Source organism: Hoplias malabaricus, chromosome 18 (genome assembly GCF_029633855.1).
Source record: "Hoplias malabaricus isolate fHopMal1 chromosome 18, fHopMal1.hap1, whole genome shotgun sequence".
In the NCBI taxonomy this organism is placed as follows: Eukaryota; Metazoa; Chordata; class Actinopteri; order Characiformes; family Erythrinidae; genus Hoplias; species Hoplias malabaricus.
In genome coordinates, this window is record NC_089817.1 from 35,473,339 (window position 1) to 35,497,916 (window position 24,578).

The 24,578-nt window shown below is 44.8% G+C and overlaps 1 protein-coding gene across 2 annotated transcripts; it reads left to right on the top strand.

Moving 5' to 3' along the window:
- The first annotated feature begins 545 nt into the window (after positions 1 to 545).
- Positions 546 to 23,841, top strand: rabgef1 (RAB guanine nucleotide exchange factor (GEF) 1). 2 transcript variants are annotated; one of them, XM_066650285.1, is made up of 11 exons: positions 546 to 601; positions 2,819 to 3,010; positions 3,097 to 3,303; positions 6,049 to 6,176; positions 8,784 to 8,804; positions 9,040 to 9,206; positions 9,802 to 9,883; positions 11,627 to 11,759; positions 11,860 to 11,951; positions 19,416 to 19,672; positions 20,691 to 23,841. In XM_066650285.1, the coding sequence occupies exons 2-11, from the start codon at positions 2,832 to 2,834 to the stop codon at positions 21,087 to 21,089; spliced, it is 1,665 nt and encodes a 554-aa protein (XP_066506382.1). In that variant the 5' UTR covers positions 546 to 601; positions 2,819 to 2,831; the 3' UTR covers positions 21,090 to 23,841. The 2 variants fall into 2 exon arrangements, with proteins under 2 accessions (XP_066506382.1, XP_066506381.1); XM_066650284.1 differs by lacking the exons at positions 6,049 to 6,176; positions 8,784 to 8,804 and having other exon boundaries at positions 3,097 to 3,296.
- Positions 23,842 to 24,578: the final 737 nt, after the last annotated feature.

The window sequence follows — 24,578 nt, forward strand, 5'->3', positions numbered from 1 at the left end:
TATAAATTGTTTTGTGGAAAAAGGAGTCAATGAAACCTGAAAATCTAAAGTTAAATTATATTTTACAGTTGTCTTCCCTGCTAACGTTATTAAAGACACGTCTTTGAGTGTACCGTTGTGTTGTACTTCTTTAGGTGAATATTTGGGGGTGTTCCACAAAGGATTCCTCAGTCTAAAGTTGAGGAGTGTCCAGTTGGAATCACCCTCTGCTCGGTTCCTATTGGACAGGCTTGACTTTGGGCTAAAGGTATGCGGCTAACAAAGAAATCCCCCTGGTGTGCGTCGGACGGGTTTAGCACCAAATAAAAAATATATTTTAATATACTCAACCTTGTTTAATGTCGCGTTAGTGTTTTTATTAATAAAAACATTAACGTTAATAATCTTATTTCGCACTGCCTCGAGCTCGGTGACATCATCACTGTTTATTTAGAGGCGTGTTTAATGAGGATCACACTGCTGTCAATAAAACAATCCTATGAGCTGATTGGGCGTTCGGTGTTAGGCCGCGCCCACACGGTGTGGCCCCGCCCACTTGCTTACATCTCTCAGAGCTGGCGGCGGTGACACGGCGCTGCGGAGCTTCACTGCGGCTGTTGTGGTAATTAATTAATATTATTTAAGCTTTAATGCTATAAAAGAGGCTTTCATTAATTTTTTCACTATTTCTAAAAACCCAAAGGGCTCCAACATTCGATTAAACAGAGCTAAAAAAGGGTTTGTTCTTGTAACTTTCCGCTCCACCTTAAATGCCGCTGCAGTCGCTGTGTTGTTTTAAGGAGGAACGGAAAGTTACATAAAGGAGGCGGTATTCAGAGAGTTTCAGTGTTATTCCGATCATTAGAATCGTGTTTTCACTTAATATTAACTATGATTTAGCTTCTTAACCGAAGCGGTGTTTATTATCGTCACTTTATTAACGTCCGGCTGAAGCTCTGACGGTGTTTTCTTTATTTTTTTCACATTTTAAACATTTTAATTCCTAAAAAAACACGTTAAACACCGCCTCGTCTCAGTCCTCTCAGAAGTCTGAGGTAAAAGTGGTGGAGCACAGAACTGAAGCAGGCCTTTACACACTCACTGAAATACTAATAAAAACAGGTTTGTTAATAAATATACAGCAGGGTTTTCCTTGCCGTGCTCTGTTTGGATTGAAATATGGTGTTTGTAAGAAACGGAAGAGTGTGTTCTGATAGTTTTGTGGCTGTGGTGAAAGTGCAATAAAAAACAAATAAAGGGTTAAACGTCAGAACTTCATCAGAGCTCTGTTCTGTTTGAGGGACGGCTTTGCTCTGAAATGAAATCCAAAAATGACCCTCAGGACCCCCACAGAGCAGGTGTGATGTGGTGGTGGATCATTCTCAGCGCTGCAGTGACACTGACGTGGTGGTGGTGTGTTAGTGTGTGTTGTGCTGGTGTAGAGTGGATCAGACAGTTTTTAAACCCCTCAGTGAGAATAGTCTACCACCCATAAACGTCCTGTGGGCGGTGTCCTGTGGGCGGCAGTGTCCTGTGGGTTGCGTCCTGTGGGTTGCGTCCTGTGGGCGGTGTCCTGTGAGTTGCGTCCTGTGGGTGGCGTCCTGTGGGTTGCGTCCTGTGGGCGGTGTCCTGTGGGCGGTGTCCTGTGGGTTGCGTCCTGTGGGTTGCGTCCTGTGGGTGGCGTCCTGTGGGTTGCGTCCTGTGGGCGGTGTCCTGTGGGCGGTGTCCTGTGGGTTGCGTCCTGTGGGTTGCGTCCTGTGGGCGGTGTCCTGTGGGCGGTGTCCTGTGAGTTGCGTCCTGTGGGTGGCGTCCTGTGGGTGGCGTCCTGTGGGTGGCGTCCTGTGGGTTGCGTCCTGTGGGCGGTGTCCTGTGGGTTGCGTCCTGTGGGTGGCGTCCTGTGGGCGGTGTCCTGTGGGTGGCGTCCTGTGGGCGGTGTCCTGTGGGTGGCGTCCTGTGGGCGGCATCCTGTGGGCGGTGTCCTGTGCACAGTGTCCTGTGGGTGGCGTCCTGTGGGCGGTGTCCTGTGGGTTGCGTCCTGTGGGCGGTGTCCTGTGGGTTGCGTCCTGTGGGCAGTGTCCTGTGGGCAGTGTCAAGCCGACAGCGTCCTGTGGGTGGCGTCCTGTGGGTGGCGTCCTGTGGACGGTGTCCTGTGGGTTGCGTCCTGTGGGCGGTGTCCTGTGGGCAGTGTCAAGCCGACAGCGTCCTGTGTCACTGATGAAGGACTAGAGGACGAGCGACACACACTGTGCAGCGACAGACTCTACATCTACAAGGTGTTTGTTATTTTAGTGTGAGTCTGTTGTAATGTGTGGGTTTGTTCAGTGAAGCTCTGGAGATGTGTTTATCTCAACTTTCGCTCGTTTTCTATATTAAGTCGACCTTAAAAAAGCCGTAGTCAGCTGAACTGTGGTGCGTTGCGCTCATTTCCTCAATAAATTTCCGTCTTGTTCTGGAATCAGTACATTTTCACTTCTCCAGCCCGGTGTCCTGAAGCAGACGGTTCCACTGACAGTGTGTGTTTCCTCTGAACTCTCACAAACTCTGAGCCTGAATTCTGTTTCAGATCGGCTCTGTTTCGTCTCCCTTTGTCTCACACGGCGCTGACTTCGTTCTGATGTTCATTGTTATGTAAATGATTTTTTTTGTCTGTGTTTGTCTTTTGAAGCAGGGTGTGTACAGGAGCAGCGTAAAGGTGTAGACTCAGGTACAAAATAGTTTTTAAATAAACACACACACACACACACAGGCTATGTACACTATAGATATGAAGTCTTATGTATAAACCTGTATATAAACGTGTGTGTGTGTGTGTGTGTGTGTGTGTGTGTACGGAGTGCAGGTGACTGGTCAATATGAGTCAGAGGTCCGAGCGCCGGGGGATCCATGTGGACCAATCAGAGCTGCTGTGTAAGAAGGGATGTGGTTACTATGGAAACGCCGCCTGGCAGGGTCTGTGCTCCAAGTGCTGGAGGGAGGAGTACCAGCGGGCCCGACAGAAACAGATCCAGGAGGACTGGGCCCTCGCAGAGAAGTGAGTGGTACAGCGTCAGTTCTGTCAGAGACCTGCTGTGTGTGTTGGGTGTGACTCCAGACTGATCCGAGTGTGTGTGGGTGTAGGTTACAGAGAGAGGAGGAGGCGGCCTATGCCAGCAGCCACGGCGCCCCGTCCCAGTCCCAGACTCCAGCAGCGCCCCAGTCCCAGTCCAGCCTCGCACCCTTCTCCAAGTTTGAGGAGAAGAAAACCAATGAGAAAACTCGCAAAGTGACCACCGTGAAAAAGTTCTTCAGTCCGTCCTCGCGCACCGCGCCCAAGAAAGGTACGCCGTCCTGTCAGTTGTGTGTGGGGGGTGGGGTTCATTTAGAATCAGAATCACACGCCATAAAAGAACAACATTTGGTTCCATGAAGAAGCTTCTTTGCTGATGTCGTTAAATGTGTAAAGAACCTTACACACGATTTTACTCATAACCACTGTGTGTAAAGCTCTGAGTGTGTGTCCTCTCCATGTGTTGCTCTGGAAACCGCTCTAATGTGTTTATGAAGCCCCAGTGTCTGTAAATGGGTAAAAAAACAAAGTGTCTGGGTCCGGTGCTAGGCTTTCTCTCTCTCTCTGCTCACGGCAGAGAAACGCCATCTGGAGGTTTTTAGACAACGGAGAGACTCCAAACGCTGAAAAGCACCAACCGAGATGAGGATGTTGCTCTATTCCTGCTCCATAGGGGGTAACACTTATTTCTGCTGTTACAGTTACATTACTTAAGGTGGAACTGACTCTAAATTCAGGAGAGCGCTAACTGCATGAAAGTAAACACAGAGGGAAAGTGCTACAAAACTAAACAGCTCGAGTTACACATGAGTTTCTGTGGGAATTCAAACAGTGAATAAACACTTACAGATGATTTATTTCTACAACTGGCAGTTGTTTTTTTCCTCACACACACCCCTCCACTTTAAAAGATAGTTGTTTCTTACTCACACACACCGCTGCACCTTAAAAGATACAGTCGCTTCTTACTCACACACACCGCTCCACCTTAAAAGATACAGTCGCTTCTTACTCACACACACCGCTCCACCTTAAAAGATACAGTCGCTTCTTACTCACACACACACCGCTCCACCTTAAAAGATACAGTCGCTTCTTACTCACACACACCGCTCCACCTTAAAAGATACAGTCGCTTCTTACTCACACACACCGCTCCATCTTAAAAGATACAGTCGCTTCTTACTCACACACACCGCTGCACCTTAAAAGATACAGTCGCTTCTTACTCACACACACCGCTCCACCTTAAAAGATACAGTCGCTTCTTACTCACACACACCGCTCCACCTTAAAAGATACAGTCGCTTCTTACTCACACACACCGCTCCACATTAAAAGATACAGTCGCTTCTTACTCACACACACCGCTCCACCTTAAAAGATACAGTCGCTTCTTACTCACACACACCGCTCCACCTTAAAAGATACAGTCGCTTCTTACTCACACACACCGCTCCACCTTAAAAGATAGAACAATAGATGTATAAAAGCTCAAATGACTGACTGTTAAACCTTTAAACCTTTATGGAACCAAATGTGTAGCTCCTTTTATTTTTAAGAGTATAGGCTCCACCCACTAATGTGTTCCTCCATAGCAACAGTTGCTAGGTTAAACAAACTTGAGAGAACACTAGTAAAATCCTATTCAAAAAAAAGAGAAACTGTAGAACACAGCTCTTTAAAGCTTTAAAACAAACTCAAACTTTACTCAACTCCAGGAAGGTGATTTAGTGTCAGTTATTAATATCTAATGATATTTATCATTTAAAACCACATCAAGTCCCCCCCCCCCATCACTCTTCTAACCTTCCCCTTCAGAGCTGACGTTCCTCTTTGGTGGAGGAGCAGGTTTTAAACCGTGTCTAAATCTGAGCTGAGTGTTTCTGGTTCGACGAGTTCAGCGCTGGCTCCACCCCTTCTCTTCACATCTTTATACTGCATCACTTCCTCATCCCGACCCTTCATCGCCTTTGATTTATCTGTGATTATTTTTATCATTGACTCCCTCCACCTTCAGTTTGTTTCTCATTTGAATATCATCACATCTCAACTTGCTTGCACTTCTCTCTCTCTCTCTCTCTCTCTCTCTCTCTCTGTCTCTCCCATTTCTCCCATTTTGCTTTCATTTCTTACTTCACTGTTTTTCTTCATTTTACTCTCTTTCTCTTTCTCCCCTCTCCTTCTCTCTTTCTCCCCTCTTTCCTTCTCTCTTTCTCCCCTCTCTCTCTCTCCCCTCTCTCCTTCTCTCTTTCTCCCCTCTCTCCTTCTCTCTTTCTCCCCTCTCTCTTTCTCCATTCTCTCTTTCTCCCCTCTCTCCTTCTCTCTCTCCTTCTATCTCTCCCCTCTCCTTCTCTCTCTCCCCTCTCTCCTTCTCTCTCTCCTCTCTCCTTCTCTCCCTCTCCCCCTCTCTCCTTCTCTCTCTCCTCTCTCTCTCCCCTCTCTCCTTCTCTCTCTCTCCCTTCTCTCCTTCTCGCTCTCTCCCCCTCTCTCTCCCTCTCTCCTTCTCTCTCTCTCTCCTCTCTCCTTCTCTCTCTCTCCCCCTCTCTCCTTCTCTCTCTCTCCCTCTCTCCTTCTCTCTCATTTCTCCCCTTTTTTTCATTTTCTCTCCCTTTCTGTTTTCTCCCTCTCCTTTTCCATTTCTCTTTTCCTCTCTCTCCCCCCTCTCTCCTTCTCTCTCTCCCCCTCTCTCCTTCTCTCTCTCTCTCTCTCTCTCTCTCTCTCTCCCCCTCCCCCTCTCCCTTCTCTCCTTCTCTCTCATTTCTCCCCTTTCTTTTTCATTTTCTCTCCCTTTCTGTTTTCTCCCTCTCCTTTTCCATTTCTCTTTTCCTCTCTCTCTCTCTCTCTCTCTCTCTCTCTCTCTCTCTCTCCTCCTCATCTTCCTCGTGTCTTATTTCCTTTACATTTTTCCTCTCACACTTCCCTCTCTCGTCTCTCATCCCTCCTCCGTCTTTTTTTCGTCCTCTACTCCATCTTTTTCCCTTCTTCTTGTGTTATGACCCTGTCCCAGTGTGGAGTGAGAGAGAGAGGGATGAGGAGAAAGAGAGAGGGGAGAAGGTTCAGGGGAGGAGGGAGAGCCACGGAGAGACGCTGCTGAGGGACCTGAGGGGGATATTTACGCAGAGCTGGGAGATGGGGTCCCCCACCGAAGGTAAAGGTGGAGCAGAGGATGGAGGCAGTGTGTGGGGTGCAGTGATCTCCACACCGTCACACACTCACACTCTGTCTGACGTCACACACTTTCACATCGTCATTCTGTAGCAGGCCTCTTGTCCTTATAAGGAGTTCTGGGTCTTTCCTACCCTCCTCTGAAAGTTACATAGTGTAGCTTCTGCAGTGCTGAGCCTCGGGTAGCAACAGGAAAGGCCCTGTTCCCCCTGTTACAGCTCAGTGGAGCATCACAGTGATTTTAAAATACTACCTTGTGTTGCTTTAAATCCTCAGACTGGAGCCCTGTACTTACAAGACCTCTTAACTCCACACTGGAAAGAGCCGGCTACACAGTGACGACACGGTGTGAGCTGATGTGTCTTCTACACTCAGGCTTTAATACTCTGGGCCACTCTGGGCCTGGGTGTAGCGTTAATGTACCATTGCAAATAAACAGTGAGTGTGTGTTAAACTGCGCAGACATCCAGCACTAACCCTACCCTTAGTTTCCCCACAGACCGTGTGACCATTTCCTTATGGTACCTCCATTTATTACACGTCGTACACTACCATAATGCAGCACTGGATATAAACAAGATGGCGCTTATAGAGGGTTATAAATGGTGTAACGTCAGTTTATTAATAGTTGTGAATCATGTTGTTCGTACATTAAAGCTATAGTCTTTAAGTTTAGGAGGTTTGGGGATTTAGAGACCTCTCTGGTGAGAACGTGTAATTACACCAAGCGCGCGGATGTGTGCTTTAACACCGTGATTCGTGATGAGGTCTGAGCTCACGAGAGAGTCAAACTTCTCTTTTTCATAACTGTGAGGTAGAAAATATCAATCAGAGTCACGTCCAGAGCCACAAGTAAACATTATCGTATACAGCTAACGTTATTAGCCTGTGTCCAACAGCACTCAGTCACTGTTTGTATATATTTCTTCAGCTAAAGGCTAAACCACAGCCCAAGGCTAGCCCTGTACTTCCTGCAGCTTCTCTTCTAGAATAAGAGTCCCTTCAGAAAGAGGACAGAAATGTAAGTACTCGACTATAAAAACCTGAATATACGTGAACATATTTTGTTCAGTGGAGTGGCTATGTATTGCCCTCATGTTGCTTAGCAACAGTGCTCGCCGTTAATGGACTACACTGTGTGGCGGAGGAATACTTCTCGGTGAATTATTTTTTATGAATAAATACGTTTATGAAATGAACATTTGTGTATTTTATTGTATTTTACGTTCATCGCCGTTCACTTCGCACTGTTCCAAACCCAACGTCCCCCTGTAGTAAATTACAGTAACACACAGCCTCTCACGGGTTACTGCTTCATTAATAATCAGTTACAGCAAACGGACCGAAAGAGCAACAGTGACCGGGTGTTTGCCAAATAGTGAACCCACATCCGTCCACATTTAAACCTCAGATCTCCCCGAATAGTGACGTCACCATTAACCCCGTCAGCTCCAGCACAGATTCGTTAATGGGTTTTAAAGAGTCTTGATATTCACTGATGATAACGTGGTGTGGACGTTCACACGTGAAATGATTAAACTCACGTCCTCAGGTCTGAGCTCATTCTTTACCGTGATATTTTGAGTGAGTTCTGACACGTTCAGAATTAGAGAAAATAGAGGTCACTGTCACACTTCCTGTCTCTGTGTCACAGAGGATTACTACTGACCTTTAAAGTGTTTATAACCTAGTTAGTAACCGTGGTATAAACAGATTATAAACCGTTATAATTGTAGTCTAATATTAAAGTGGTCCCTAACATTTAAAGATAGTTATTTTATGTATTTATATCTTCACAGAGCCTTTACGTATTCTACATTAGAGTGGTGTTGTAGCCCCTGACAGGACCTCAGTATGGAGCTGTACCTTAGGGCTGCAGCAGCGTCGTGGTGATGTGTGAATGCGCAGTTATCTCCTCGCCGTCTGTGCAGCGTCACACAGAGCAGTGTGGTCCAGCTCCCTGTGAAATGCAGGCTCTACGTGCTGTGACTGCTGCAGACCCAGTAGAGACGGGGATATCACCTCAAATTGATTAGGAATATTATATATTTTTAAAAATAAATATCGTGGATCAGGCTCATGTTTCATTTATCTGCACGTCTCCATCGTAGTTTTGTTTTAACGCTGAAAGAGGAAGGGAAGAGGGAAGCTGCAGACTCTGCTCTTCAGCCTGAACAGAGCAAACAGGTGGAGGGCGGAGGAAGCTCAGGAAGCTCCAGAGAGAAACTGAGAGGAGTACCTCCGCTACAGTCCCCAGAATAGTTCAGTCCTCCCATAGCTCTGTACCTCCCTCTACACCCTCCTTATAGTGCTGTAAACATAGAACACCTCCCGTATTACCTCAGTACCTCAGCATGTTTCCTCCGGACATAAACGCTTCTTCCAGTTTGTCGTTGCATGGAGTTTTTTCGCTGTTGACCCTTGGCCTGTGTTCTTCTGTGTGTGTTTGTGTGTGTGTGTTATTGCATCCCTGTGTGTGTGTGTGTATGTGTGTGTGTGTGTGTGTGTTAGATGCATTGTGTCATTCCACTCATTTGTTTTTGCTGTGTTTCATCGTCATGCTGTCCCACACTTTCTGTCTGATGGGCAGCTCTGGTTTCCAGACTGAGAGGTGGGTGTGTGTGTGTGTTTAAATTGTACAGAACTTGTTTGGTTTTCTGTTATATTTCGATGTCTTGAGTCTCGTGTAACCTTTGGCTTTAAATGAACGGATTAGTGAAGGACTGACAGTTGAATAACAGCAGGACGTCTTGTAGTTTTCTGGACGTCTTCCTTCTTTCTGAAGCTGTCTTTATGTCTCCTCTCTCTGTATCAGCACCGACATCTCTGCGTTTGTGTCCACACAGAGAGCCACGAAGGAAAGTCCCACAGTCCGTCGTTCGCGCGGCAGCCGAGCCTGGAGACCGACCGCGTGTCTCGAGACTTCGTGGAGTTCCTGAAGAACCTGCAGAAACCGGGACGGGAAATCCACAAACAGAGCCGGGGGTTCATCGAGAGCATGGCCAATAAAAAGGTGGGAGACTCACGTCACGTCCCAGTCTCACGCTCACTGCGTTTAGAGGAAGGAGAACCACGGGGGAAAATCTCAGGTTCCACACTGTGTTATGATCTGCGGTGGACCCCACAGTTCGTGTTTGATGAGAACGTGCAGGTCTTTAGCGTCCGGACTTTACCTTAAACACTGTTTAAAAACACACACTGAATAAAGTGAGAGATCACTCTCACAGTGGAATGAATACGTGACATGCCTCATGTGCTGCGTCTCATTCCTTTGCCTTACTCTCTGCCCCCTGACCCTCATCTGACCCCCCACTGCACCAGGAATGTCCAGACATTTGTAAATACTTGTAGAAGTGTGTAAACAGTGAGGGATGCGTCTGAGCAGGTCGTCAGAGTATTGTAGTAAGATTAGATTACAGCTGCAGTTTCCTGTGTGTGTGTGTGTGTGTGTGAGCCGCGGTTGTGTAAACACTTCTCCCTGAGGGACGTCACTGAGGTCAAACTTGTGAAAGAGAACTTGCGCCGCGAATGAAGGAGAGCCCAGTGTTGGAGGAGGCCTCTGGGTGAAGGTTTCTCAGCGCCGTGACCGATGTGTTCTGTTGTTTCAGGACCTCGGAGCCGACGAGCTCTCGGAGTGTGTGCAGGACTTCTACCAAAACATGTCCGACCGCCTCATGACTCACTTTAAAGGTACCATTTCACTCTTAAATCCTTGTATCTCCAGGAGTCTCAGGAGCTGTGAGCGTTGACCCCATCGTTAGGACGTCGCCGGTTCAATCCCGGGTGATTCCCAGCGTCCGAGGCCTAGTTAGCTTCTGTCTCTATGCTTGGGTGTGATGGCCCTGTCCCTCCCCATGGCACGGTGCGGGGGTCTGTCGGCTGATGTGACGGACCTGGGCAGTTGCCGTTCTCCTCCGGTGTGTTGAGCTGTCCGGTCACGCAGCTTTAGCTTCCGTGTGGAATGAGATGGTAGTGTATATCACGTGTCTCTGAGGAAGTAGATGCTTGTGCTCACTCTGCTGGTGAGGGTGGGTTGTGACTGGGGGAGTTCAGCATTTCTGCTTGTCTCTCAGTTCTGGAGCACACTCACACACACACACTCACACACACATACTCACACACACACACACACACACATACTCACACACAAACTCTCACACACACACACACACACACATACTCACACACAAACTCTCACACACACACAAACTCACACACACACTCAAACACACACACACACACTCACAGTCAGAGATTAGACTGAAACAGTGGACTCTGGTCAGTGTCAGTGTCAGTTATAATCCTGTAAAAGCAGTGTATAATCCCAGGGTTAAATCCAGGGTTTAGTTCAGTAAACTGCTGTCCTGTCGAAACAGGAGCCACAGCAGAGTGAGAACACCCAGAAACTCACAACTAAACCCCGCACCGTGTTGGTTTTGAAATGAGGTTGTCATACCTCACGCTCGCTCTGTTGAGTCACGCTCGCTCTGTTGGGTGACGCTCGCTCTGTTGGGTCACGCTCGCTCTGTTGGGTCACGCTCGCACTGTTGGGTCACGCTCGCTCTGTTGGGTCACGCTCGCTCTGTTGGGTCACGCTCGCACTGTTGGGTCACGCTCGCTCTGTTGGGTGACGCTCACTCTGTTGGGTCACGCTCGCTCTGTTGAGTCACGCTCGCACTGTTGGGTCACGCTCGCACTGTTGGGTCACGCTCGCTCTGTTGGGTCACGCTCGCTCTGTTGGGTCACGCTCGCACTGTTGGGTCACGCTCGCTCTGTTGGGTCACGCTCGCTCTGTTGGGTCACGCTCGCTCTGTTGGGTCACGCTCGCTCTGTTGGGTCACGCTCGCACTGTTGGGTCACGCTCGCTCTGTTGGGTGACGCTCGCTCTGTTGGGTGACGCTCGCTCTGTTGAGTCACGCTCGCACTGTTGGGTCACGCTCGCTCTGTTGGGTCACGCTCGCACTGTTGGGTCACGCTCGCACTGTTGGGTCACGCTCGCTCTGTTGGGTCACGCTCCTCTTGTGCTACGCTGCTCTGTGCCGACTCCAACGCCCAAGATTCCTGTGGAGAGCAACAGGACCCTGAGCTCCTCCCCTCCAACAATCAGAGACAGAGTGCCCTGTCCGTCACCTGTCCGAGACCCTGTTTAAACACCAGGCTTCCTGTGTCTCACTGTGGAGTATTTCCACTCGTTCGTCTTGTGTTTTTTTGTGTTTGCACTTTGTGTTTTGGCCCATTTTTCAGCTTTTTCTGATTTTTTTACTTGCCTAGTTTTTTGCCTGGTTTTAGGCTTTGCCAGTTTCTCACTCTGGATTTCAGACTCCTGTCAGTAAATTACTCACCTGCTCCTGTGGCTCCTGACAGAGGGAGAGTCTTAATAAAGGGTTTAATATATGAGTCGAAATAAAGAGTTAAAGGTTTCATGTTCCTCAGGTTCCTCAGAGAAGGTGGAGCGAGTGATGGACCAGGTGGAGAAATACATCATGACCCGTCTGTATAAAAGCGTCTTCTGTCCCGAGACGACGGACGACGAGAAAAAAGACCTGGCCACGCAGCACAGGATCCGGTCAGGAGCCACTTCTACAGCGAATATAAAGAGAAACAGTACCATACCTCCATTAAAACACGTGTATTCATATAGAAACGCACCTGTCCTTGTTCTGCAGGGCGCTGCACTGGGTGACGATTCAGATGCTGTGTGTCCCTGTGGACGAAGACATCCCTGAAGTGGCCGACAGTGTGGTGAAGGCTATTACAGGTGAAACATTTATTCTGCTCTGATCTCTCAGCTCTAAAAGTTCCTTCCTGGATTTGTGTCTTTTCTCTGGCGGCAGTCTCATGAGCTGTAACCCTTTTAAAGGGTTTGGTTTGAATCATGTCTGAGTTGTGGCTCAGGGAAGCGGTGAGCCGTGTGGAAAGAAAAGGCTTTAAAGCAACACTAGGTTGTGTTTTAACCTTAAAATTACATCTTCAAAATGGTTGTGATGCTCCTCTGAGCTGTAACAGGGAGAACAGAGCCTGTGTCGTTGCTAATCCGGGCTCGGATTATCCTTCGGGCACGGAAGAAACCGCACTATGTAACCCTCCCCACCTCCACCTTTGGTTTCAGGACAGTGTTGTAAAAGTGAATTACACTCTGCACCTGTAGGGGGAGCCCAGGAGCAAAAACACAAATCTTACTTACTGCGGTTTTAACGAAGAAAACAAAACAAGGCATCATTTATCACCTTTTAGATTTAATGAGAATGAAAATTCATTGTGTAATTAACTACACATTCCTTCGTCGTGTGATTAACTATACGTTCATTTTCCTTTGTCGTGTGATTAACTATACGTTCCTTCGTCGTGTGATTAACTATACGTTCATTTTCCTTTGTCGTGTCATTATCTATACGTTCCTTCGTCGTGTGATTATCTATACATTCCTTCGTCGTGTGATTATCTATACGTTCCTTCGTCGTGTGATTAACTGTACGTTCCTTCGTCGTGTGACTAACTATATGTTCCTTCGTCGTGTGATTATCTATACGTTCCTTTGTCGTGTGATTATCTATACATTCCTTCGTCGTGTGATTATCTATACGTTCCTTCGTCGTGTGATTATCTATACGTTCCTTCGTCGTGTGATTAACTGTACGTTCCTTCGTCGTGTGACTAACTATATGTTCCTTCGTCGTGTGATTAAATATACGTTCATTTTCCTTTGTCGTGTGATTAACTATACGTTCCTTCGTCATGTGATTAACTATACGTTCCTTTGTCGTGTGATTAACTATACGTTTCTTCGTCGTGTGACTAACTATACATTCCTTCGTCGTGTGATTATCTATACGTTCCTTCGTCGTGTGACTAACTATACGTTCCTTCGTCGTGTGATTAACTATACGTTCCTTCGTCGTCTGATTATCTATACGTTCCTTCGTCGTGTGATTAACTATACGTTCATTTTCCTTTGTCGTGTGATTAACTATACGTTCCTTCGTCGTGTGACTAACTATACGTTCCTTCGTCGTGTGATTAACTATACGTTCCTTCGTTGTGTGATTATCTATAGGTTCCTTCGTCGTGTGATTAACTATACGTTCCTTCGTCGTGTGATTAACTATACGTTCCTTCGTCGTGTGATTATCTATACGTTCCTTCGTCGTGTGATTAACTATACGTTCCTTCGTCGTCTGATTATCTATACGTTCCTTCGTCGTGTGATTATCTATACGTTCCTTCGTCGTGTGATTATCTATACGTTCCTTCGTCGTGTGATTAACTGTACGTTCCTTCGTCGTGTGACTAACTATATGTTCCTTCGTCGTGTGATTAACTATACGTTCATTTTCCTTTGTCGTGTGATTAACTATACGTTCCTTCGTCGTGTGACTAACTATACGTTCCTTCGTCGTGTGATTAACTATACGTTCCTTCGTTGTGTGATTATCTATAGGTTCCTTCGTCGTGTGATTAACTATACGTTCCTTCGTCGTGTGATTAACTATACGTTCCTTCGTCATGTGATTATCTATAGGTTCCTTCGTCGTGTGATTAACTATATGTTCCTTTGTTGTGTGATTATCTATACGTTCCTTTGTCGTGTGATTAACTATACGTTCCTTTGTCGTGTGATTATCTATAGGTTCCTTCGTCGCGTGATTATCTATACATTCCTTCGTCGTGTGATTATCTATAGGTTCCTTCGTCGTGTGATTAACTATACGTTCCTTCGTCGTGTGATTATCTATACGTTCCTTCGTCGTGTGATTATCTATACGTTCCTTTGTCGTGTGATTATCTATAGGTTCCTTCGTCGCGTGATTATCTATACGTTCCTTCGTCGTGTGATTAACTATACGTTCCTTCGTCGTGTGATTAACTATACGTTCCTTCGTCGTGTGATTATCTATACGTTCCTTCGTCGTGTGACTAACTATACGTTCCTTCGTCGTGTGATTAACTATACGTTCCTTCGTTGTGTGATTATCTATAGGTTCCTTCGTCGTGTGATTAACTATACGTTCCTTCGTCGTGTGATTAACTATACGTTCCTTCGTCGTGTGATTATCTATAGGTTCCTTCGTCGTGTGATTAACTATATGTTCCTTTGTTGTGTGATTATCTATACGTTCCTTTGTCGTGTGATTAACTATACGTTCCTTTGTCGTGTGATTATCTATAGGTTCCTTCGTCGCGTGATTATCTATACATTCCTTCGTCGTGTGATTATCTATAGGTTCCTTCGTCGTGTGATTATCTATAGGTTCCTTCGTCGTGTGATTAACTATACGTTCCTTCGTCGTGTGATTATCTATACGTTCCTTTGTCGTGTGATTATCTATAGGTTCCTTCGTCGCGTGATTATCTATACGTTCCTTCGTCGTGTGATTAACTATACGTTCCTTCGTCGTGTGATTAACTATACGTTCCTTCGTCGTGTGATTATCTATACGTTCCTTCGTCGTGTGATTATCTATACGTTCCTTCGTCGTGTGATTATCTATACGTTCCTTTGTTGTGTGATTATCTATAGATTCCTTCGTCGCGTGATTATCTATACATTCCTTCGTCGTGTGATTATCTATAGGTTCCTTCGTCGCGTGATTATCTATACATTCCTTCGTCGTGTGATTATCTATAGGTTCCTTCGTCGTGTGATTAACTATACGTTCCTTCGTCGTGTGATTAACTATACGTTCCTTCGTCGTGTGATTATCTATAGGTTCCTTCGTCGTATGATTAACTATACGTTCCTTTGTCGTGTGATTATCTATAGGTTCCTTCGTCGCGTGATTAACTATACGTTCCTTTGTCGTGTGATTATCTATAGGTTCCTTCGTCGCGTGATTATCTATACGTTCCTTCGTCGTGTGATTATCTATAGGTTCCTTCGTCGCGTGATTATCTATACATTCCTTCGTCGTGTGATTATCTATAGGTTCCTTCGTCGTGTGATTATCTATACGTTCCTTCGTCGTGTGATTATCTATACGTTCCTTCGTCGTGTGATTAACTGTACGTTCCTTCGTCGTGTGACTAACTATATGTTCCTTCGTCGTGTGATTAAATATACGTTCATTTTCCTTTGTCGTGTGATTAACTATACGTTCCTTCGTCATGTGATTAACTATACGTTCCTTTGTCGTGTGATTAACTATACTTTTCTTCGTCGTGTGACTAACTATACATTCCTTCGTCGTGTGATTATCTATACGTTCCTTCGTCGTGTGACTAACTATACGTTCCTTCGTCGTGTGATTAACTATACGTTCCTTCGTCGTCTGATTATCTATACGTTCCTTCGTCGTGTGATTATCTATAGGTTCCTTCGTCGCGTGATTATCTATACATTCCTTCGTCGTGTGATTATCTATAGGTTCCTTCGTCGTGTGATTATCTATACGTTCCTTCGTCGTGTGATTATCTATACGTTCCTTCGTCGTGTGATTAACTGTACGTTCCTTCGTCGTGTGACTAACTATATGTTCCTTCGTCGTGTGATTAAATATACGTTCATTTTCCTTTGTCGTGTGATTAACTATACGTTCCTTCGTCATGTGATTAACTATACGTTCCTTTGTCGTGTGATTAACTATACGTTTCTTCGTCGTGTGACTAACTATACATTCCTTCGTCGTGTGATTATCTATACGTTCCTTCGTCGTGTGACTAACTATACGTTCCTTCGTCGTGTGATTAACTATACGTTCCTTCGTCGTCTGATTATCTATACGTTCCTTCGTCGTGTGACTAACTATATGTTCCTTCGTCGTGTGATTAACTATACGTTCATTTTCCTTTGTCGTGTGATTAACTATACGTTCCTTTGTCGTGTGATTAACTATACGTTCCTTCGTCGTGTGATTAACTATACGTTCCTTCGTCGTGTGACTAACTATACATTCCTTCGTCGTGTGATTAACTATACGTTCCTTTGTCGTGTGATTAACTATACGTTCCTTCGTTGTGTGATTATCTATAGGTTCCTTCGTCGTGTGATTAACTATACGTTCCTTCGTCGTGTGATTATCTATACGTTCCTTCGTCGTGTGATTATCTATAGATTCCTTCGTCGCGTGATTATCTATACATTCCTTCGTCGTGTGATTATCTATAGGTTCCTTCGTCGCGTGATTATCTATACATTCCTTCGTCGTGTGATTATCTATAGGTTCCTTCGTCGTGTGATTAACTATACGTTCCTTCGTCGTGTGATTATCTATATGTTCCTTTGTCGTGTGATTATCTATACGTTCCTTTGTCGTGTGATTATCTATAGGTTCCTTCGTCGCGTGATTATCTATACGTTCCTTCGTCGTGTGATTAACTATACGTTCCTTCGTCGTGTGATTATCTATACGTTCCTTCGTCGTGTGATTAACTATACGTTCCTTCGTCGTGTGATTATCTATACGTTCCTTCGTCGTGTGATTATCTATACGTTCCTTTGTTGTGTGATTATCTATAGATTCCTTCGTCGCGTGATTATCTATAGATTCCTTCGTCGCGTGATTATCTATACATTCCTTTGTCGTGTGATTATCTATAGGTTCCTTCGTCGCGTGATTATCTATACATTCCTTCGTCGTGTGATTATCTATAGGTTCCTTCGTCGTGTGATTAACTATACGTTCCTTCGTCGTGTGATTAACTATACGTTCCTTTGTCGTGTGATTAACTATACGTTCCTTTGTCGTGTGATTATCTATAGGTTCCTTTGTCGTGTGATTATCTATAGGTTCCTTCGTCGCGTGATTATCTATACATTCCTTCGTCGTGTGATTATCTATAGGTTCCTTCGTCGTGTGATTAACTATACGTTCCTTCGTCATGTGATTATCTATACGTTCCTTTGTCGTGTGATTATCTATAGGTTCCTTCGTCGCGTGATTATCTATACGTTCCTTCGTCGTGTGATTAACTATACGTTCCTTCGTCGTGTGATTATCTATACGTTCCTTCGTCGCGTGATTATCTATAGGTTCCTTCGTCGCGTGATTATCTATACGTTCCTTCGTCGTGTGATTAACTATACGTTCCTTCGTCGTGTGATTATCTATAGGTTCCTTCGTCGTGTGATTAACTATACGTTCCTTCGTCGTGTGATTAACTATACGTTCCTTCGTCGTGTGATTATCTATAGATTCCTTCGTCGCGTGATTATCTATACATTCCTTCGTCGTGTGATTATCTATAGGTTCCTTCGTCGTGTGATTAACTATACGTTCCTTCGTCGTGTGATTAACTATACGTTCCTTCGTCGTGTGATTATCTATACGTTCCTTTGTCGTGTGATTATCTATAGGTTCCTTCGTCGCGTGATTATCTATACGTTCCTTCGTCGCGTGATTAACTATACGTTCCTTCGTCGTGTGATTATCTATACGTTCCTTTGTCGTGTGATTATCTATAGGTTCCTTCGTCGCGTGATTATCTATACGTTCCTTCGTCGTGTGATTAACTATACGTTCCTTCGTCGTGTGATTATCTATACGTTCCTTCGTCGTGTGATTATCTATAGATTCCTTCGTCGCGTGATTATCTATACATTCCTTTGTCGTGTGATTATCTATAGGTTCCTTCGTCGCGTGATTATCTATACATTCCTTCGTCGTGTGATTATCTATAGGTTCCTTCGTCGTGTGATTAACTATACGTTCCTTCGTCGTGTGATTAACTATACGTTCCTTCGTCGTGTGATTGTCTATAGGTTCCTTCGTCGTGTGATTAACTATACGTTCCTTCGTCGTGTGATTAACTATACGTTCCTTCGTCGTGTGATTATCTATAGGTTCCTTCGTCGTGTGATTAACTATACGTTCCTTCGTCGTGTGATTATCTATACGTTCCTTCGTCGTGTGATTAACTATACGTTCCTTCGTCGTGTGATTATCTATACGTTCCTTCGTCGTGTGATTATCTATAGATTCCTTCGTCGCGTGATTATCTATACATTCCTTCGTCGTGTGATTATCTATAGGTTCCTTCGTCGCGTGATTATCTATACATTCCTTCGTCGTGTGATTATCTATAGGTTCCTTCGTCGTGTGATTATCTATAGTTTCCTTCGTCGTGTGATTAACTATACGTTCCTTCGTCGTGTGATTAACTATACGTTCCTTCGTCGTGTGATTATCTATAGGTTCCTTCGTCGTGTGATTAACTATATGTTCCTTCGTCGTGTGATTAACTATACGTTCCTTCGTCGTGTGATTAACTATACGTTCCTTCGTCGTGTGATTATCTATACGTTCCTTCGTCGTGTGATTAACTATACGTTCCTTCGTCGTGTGATTATCTATACGTTCCTTCGTCGTGTGATTATCTATAGATTCCTTCGTCGCGTGATTATCTATACATTCCTTCGTCGTGTGATTATCTATAGGTTCCTTCGTCGCGTGATTATCTATACATTCCTTCGTCGTGTGATTATCTATAGGTTCCTTCGTCGTGTGATTAACTATACGTTCCTTTGTCGTGTGATTATCTATAGGTTCCTTCGTCGCGTGATTATCTATACATTCCTTCGTCGTGTGATTATCTATAGGTTCCTTCGTCGCGTGACTAACTATATGTTCCTTCGTCGTGTGATTAACTATACGTTCATTTTCCTTTGTCGTGTGATTAACTATACGTTCCTTCGTCGTGTGATTAACTATACGTTCCTTTGTCGTGTGATTAACTATACGTTCCTTCGTCGTGTGACTAACTATACATTCCTTCGTCGTGTGATTAACTATACGTTTCTTTGTCGTGTGATTATCTATAGGTTCCTTCGTCGTGTGATTAACTATACGTTCCTTCGTCATGTGATTATCTATACGTTCCTTCGTCGTGTGATTATCTATACGTTCCTTCGTCGTGTGATTAACTATACGTTCCTTTGTCGTGTGATTAACTATACGTTCCTTCGTCGTGTGATTAACTATACGTTCCTTCGTCGTGTGATTATCTATACGTTCCTTCTTCGTGTGATTATCTATACGTTCCTTCGTCGTGTGATTATCTATAGTTGTATAGTTGTGTGATGATTTAATAAAATTGTTATAATTTAACGTACATTTTTATTTCGTTCCTAAAAGAGATTCCTTGTCTTTTAACAGCAGGGAAACTGTTGTTTAAATAAATATTTACAAGAGTGTTCCCTTCTCCGAGAGCAGTTCTTTATTTAACCCTTGCCTTCCCTTCAGAACCACTTTTTTAAGGTGGAATTAACTGTTTTTATCCTCCCTCGCAGATATAATCGAGATGGACTCTAAGCGAGTGCCCAGAGATAAACTGGCCTGTATCACCGGCTGCAGCAAACACATCTTCCACGCCATCAGAGTGACGAAGAAGGAGCCGGCCTCGGCCGACGACTTCCTGCCCACGCTCATCTACATCGTGCTGAAGGCCAATCCCCCGAGACTACAGTCCAACATTCAGTACATCACGCGCTTCTGTAACCCCAGCAGGCTGATGACCGGGGAGGACGGCTACTACTTCACCAACCTGGTCAGAGTCACGCCTGCGTCACCGTGAACGACCTCAGTACACACCGCTCGCTCCGTGGACACAAAAGCCTTAGCCACAAAAACACAAAGATATCGTGGGGTCTAACTAGTGATAATAGTTAATTAGTAATAAATACCCGAGTACATTCCTGAGTGACGGGATTGATCTTCTTTCCCTTTGGGTTTATTTTGTCCGTTTCACATCCCCCTTCTTCTATTCAACGACACTTTAAAGCAACACTAGGTGATATCTTTACTTTAAAATTCCAGCCTCAGAATCATGGTGATGCTCCATTGAGACTCAGGGCTCAACACTGCAGAAACTCCACTATGTAACTCATCCACCTTGATTTAGGACAGTGCTGTAAATAAGAATCACACTGTGTAACTGTAGGGGGAGCCCAGGAGCAAAAACACCAAATCCTACCTAGTGTTGCTTTAAAGGGTTTCTCAGTAAATAAACCCATGACACGTTTGAATCAAACGATGTTATCATTCGCCAGAATATCGCTCTTCCCCTGGTTTACTGCTGATATTTAAGTCAAAACTGGAGAAGATTTTTCAGATGTGTTTTCTTCTGGTTCTACAAGGGTTCTTTATTAAAGGAAAGGGTTCTGTGTAGAACCATGAGCACTTGGAGAACCTTGTGTCTGATTAAAGGGTGTTTTCATTGTGAAGGGGTTCTTCAGAGTGATGGGGAATGTGCTGTAGATGGTTCTAAAGAGGAGCTTTTAGAGAAGGGTTCTATACACCACCAAAAAAGGGTTCCTCTGTTACGATGTCAAGTTTGTCACAACAGAGGAACCCTTCTCTGAAAGAACCATCTACAGCACATTCCCCATCACTCTGAGGAACCCCTTCACGATGAAAACACCCTTTAATCAGACACAAGGTTCTCCAAGTGCTCATGGTTCTACGCAGAACCCTTTCCTTTAATAAAGAACCCTTGTAGAACCGTAATGTTGAAGCGTGTACCTGTTTCATTAACGCGTCCTCTCCTCTGTCCCTCGTCCTCTCAGTGCTGCGCCGTGGCGTTCATCGAGAAGCTGGACGCTCAGTCCCTGAACCTGAGCGCGGAGGACTTTGAGCGGTACATGTCCGGACAGGCGTCCCCGCGGAGGCAGGAGGAGACCGACCCCTGGGCGCCGCCCGCCCCCGTGAACCCCGTCGTCAGCCAGATGCAGCAGACGCTAGAGCTGCTGTCGGAGCTGGACAGGCGTCAGCAGAAGGTGGCGGACGGAGCGGTGACCCTGTGCTCGGAGCTGGACGACTGGCAGCTCAGCGTCTCGCGGGAAGTTCAGGAAATCCTGGAGAAGTTCCCGCTGGACATTAAACCTCCAGCTTCGGCGATAGACGCGGAGAACGTGGAGAACGACAGGTTACCTCCTCCGCTGCAGCCGCAGGTGTTCGCTGGGTAGAGGGAGGAGGAGTCGGGGTGAACGTTCGGAAATGATTCTTCATTGTTATTGTTATTGTTATTGTTTTCCTGGTGTCTCTAGGGAACCGTCGGCAGCAATCGGCAGCGTCTAATGTCCTTTAATCTTTACTTCTTTGGTCTGTCTTTGGGCCCGAGATCATTTCCACAGCCTCAGGGTTCGGAGCGTGATTCTTAGCTGTGATTTCTCCCTGTCACTAAACTTTAGTTGGAGGTGCTGCCTTTGTAGGGAACAAGGGCAAAGGATCTAGGGATTGAGACACAGCCCGTAAACAGCCACCTGTGACACTTTTAATTTACAGTCTGCTTCTTAAATGTTGAATAACTTTTAGAAAGCAGTTATTAACTATTAACAAGCAATTAACCGTTACTTATTTATCGGCAGCGTCCGTTTCTACAGCGTTGTTGTAGCTCTGCTGTGAACTGTAGCATTAATAAACCCTTCCTGAGGGAGAGGGAAGAGGTGGAAGGTGAAGACGTCACACTTTAGTTAATGGTCTTTGGAAATTCCTTAATAAAGGATTTATAAACGTAGGTTGTTCTTTACGAAGACCGTTAATAAGCGCTCACTGAAAAGTGCTTGTGAATGAGAATCAGGACGTTCAACATTACATTATATAACTACATTCATAACACGTTTATAAGCTCTTATAAATAATACGTTAGTTGTATATAAGTGACTAATAACTGCTTGTTAATTGTTTAAAATGTTAAAAGAGTCACCCCCAGATCACTTCATTTCTCCTGATTCCAGCGCTGAGCTCCTCACTGCGGCCTGGAACCTGCCCGAGCTGCTCCTTCTGGCTCCGCGCTCTCGGGGGCTGCTCCGTGGCTCGGCGCTCTCGGGGGCGCTCTCGGGGGCGGTGGGGGTTCAGGAGCTGGGCGACACTCAAATTCACATCTCCCTTCAGTTTGACTGAAAAGTCCCTCTGTGAAAAAGAATCACTCACTGAAACCACACCACGGCGTTAGGAGTTAATAATAACATTCAACTAGAGGTTTATTCCCACGACCTCGTGACTTTTATTATGTAGAAATATTCAGAAATATTCCCTCTGTTTTCCTCAAAGGACCATGCCTTTATTCCTCGTGATTAAGCAGCGTTTTCATGAGCCCTTTACGTCTCTGAGGACCGTCACTGATCATCGTCCTCAGTGGAGAGGTCATTGTTGTTATTTTTATTATTAACCACGGGGTTTAAAACGTTTAAACACTTCCTCTGATCGATTTTGACCAAAGGGAATGTAGACTTTCCTCAGTAATGAGTTTTAAAGGCGTGGAAGTGACCCTCTGCTCCCAGTGAATGAGGGACCAGTGACTCACCTTTGATCAGCGTCAGTTTCAGTCGGAGACTTTAATTTCTCTCGTTTCATTGGTTTCCACCGCTCTGCTGCTGCTCTGAAGTGACTCTGAGGAAGACTCCTCTGTAAACGACTGCTGAGGGGTGAGGACTTCTTTAAAAAGCTTGAAATGAAGTGTAAATATTCACTAATTAATAATGAATTGCTTCGGGTTCGAGGACGGTACCTTTATTTTGAAAATGTTAATTATTACTGATTAATATTTAAATACACATTTACTCTGCGGTGTTAAAGGAACGGTTCACTGAAGAGTGAACGGTTCCTGATTCTGCAGTCGATCCGTGGAGATGTGTGTGGAGTCTGAATTTCACTTTGTTCTTTAGAAACACTGACGCTAATGTGGCTAACAATCACTGGAGCTCAATAGTCACCCACGTAGCGCTAACACTGGCTGTAGACGTACATCACCAGAACCTCCCTGTGATCGCACGGGTCCTCGTGGAGGTCACCGAGTCTGTGTCTGAGGACGCGGTGTGTGACTCACTAAAGCAACTGCGCTGTTTGGGTGACTTTTAACGTCCAGTGTTTGTTCGCAACATCAGCCTCACAGCGTTACTCTAAAGCAGCGAAGCTTAATTCTGACAGGGGGGGGGGTCAGAGGGGAATCAGGGACACGTGATTCTTTTATGAAGCGCTCCTTTAAGGCCGTGTACTGTACTGTAGTGTGGTGTTAAGTATCTAACTCTAAACCAACACTAGACTCTCATGCTTTATTACTGTTTATTACTGCAGTATTCTACATTATCTGTGCTGTTACAGTAACTACAGTGTAATAAACGCTGTGAAACACTGCTTTAAATGCAGTGAGAGATTTCCTCTCAGTAACTAAAGAGGGCTTTTATTTTATAGGTTTTTATTTATTATTATTTCTTTTCTTCAGTGATTTAAAGCTCCACCCAGAAATGGTTCAAATCTCACTGCGTTTTTATTGTTGTTTTATTCTGAACATTGGTCAAATGTTTTAAAGTCAGAAACAAGCCAAGTTTGAGCTTTAATAGTTTAATAACTCATTAATAACTCATTAATAAGTGAATCCTAAGTCAGTTGTAAACATGTAACAACCACAGATTTGTTGAGAATTGAAGTCAGTAAATGATTAAAAAGGAAATCGTCTCCGTCAGTGGAGGATCAGCTGGGATTCGGTGTGTTTTCATTAAAACGTTGAGTGATTTCTGAGCGGAGCTTTGATGGAGTTGAGTTGAGTTCTGTGTTTTCACGGGTTCCTCGGTAGAAACAGGTGCAGAAACACTATAATCAAAGTTATTTTGGGTGTTGTTCAATAAAACAGATCAGTTTTGAGTTACATTGGTGGTCTAATTGCATAATAAAAGTCCCTGTCTGGAATGGCCTTGTGTTTAATAAAGCTGTGTATCTTTAAACGACTCAGATGAGGTTTATCTTTTTTTAAATAGATCAGTTAATAAAGTAATTCTTATTTTCTCTAAATTCAAAACCAAAGATCAGAATTGTGCTATGCTCGACATAACAGACTTTTATATTTATATATTTATATTATGTATTACGTTGATAGTAGAGCTATTAAGAATTCGGCTCTAAAGCGTCTGTTATGAGGTGAATAATTAATATTTTTTGAAATATCTGTAAAATCGACGGGGTCGACATTTAAATTCTAGCCTGCGTTCTGTTTTTTAAAGTGTGTAAATTCACATATTTGATTATGTTCATGTCGTTTTCAAAAACGTAAATAAAGGTGCCTTTTATTATGAAATCCCCTTCAAATTGACCGTTGGTTTTAGTAAAATTAAACACGGGGAGGCACTGGCACCTAGTGGTGGGTTCAGGGAACTGCACTGCGTTCAGAGCCCGGCGGCAGTGACACAGACCTGGCGTCTCTACAGTTCCTAAGAACGACACAAAGTTCACAGCTCACTTTAACAGAGGAGCAGCATCGGTGTGATTTACAGAGAGAGCCCAGTCTCTTCGGGTTCAACCCGGAAATAAACCCTAACAATATCCTCATCTGGGATTTTCCTAAAGGAACCAGTTTAATCAAGTCCCCAATTTTCACTCCTGTCTTCAGAAAACAGGCCATTCTCTCTCTCTCTCTCTCTCTCTCTCTCTCTCTCTCTCTCTCACCCTCTCTCTCTCTC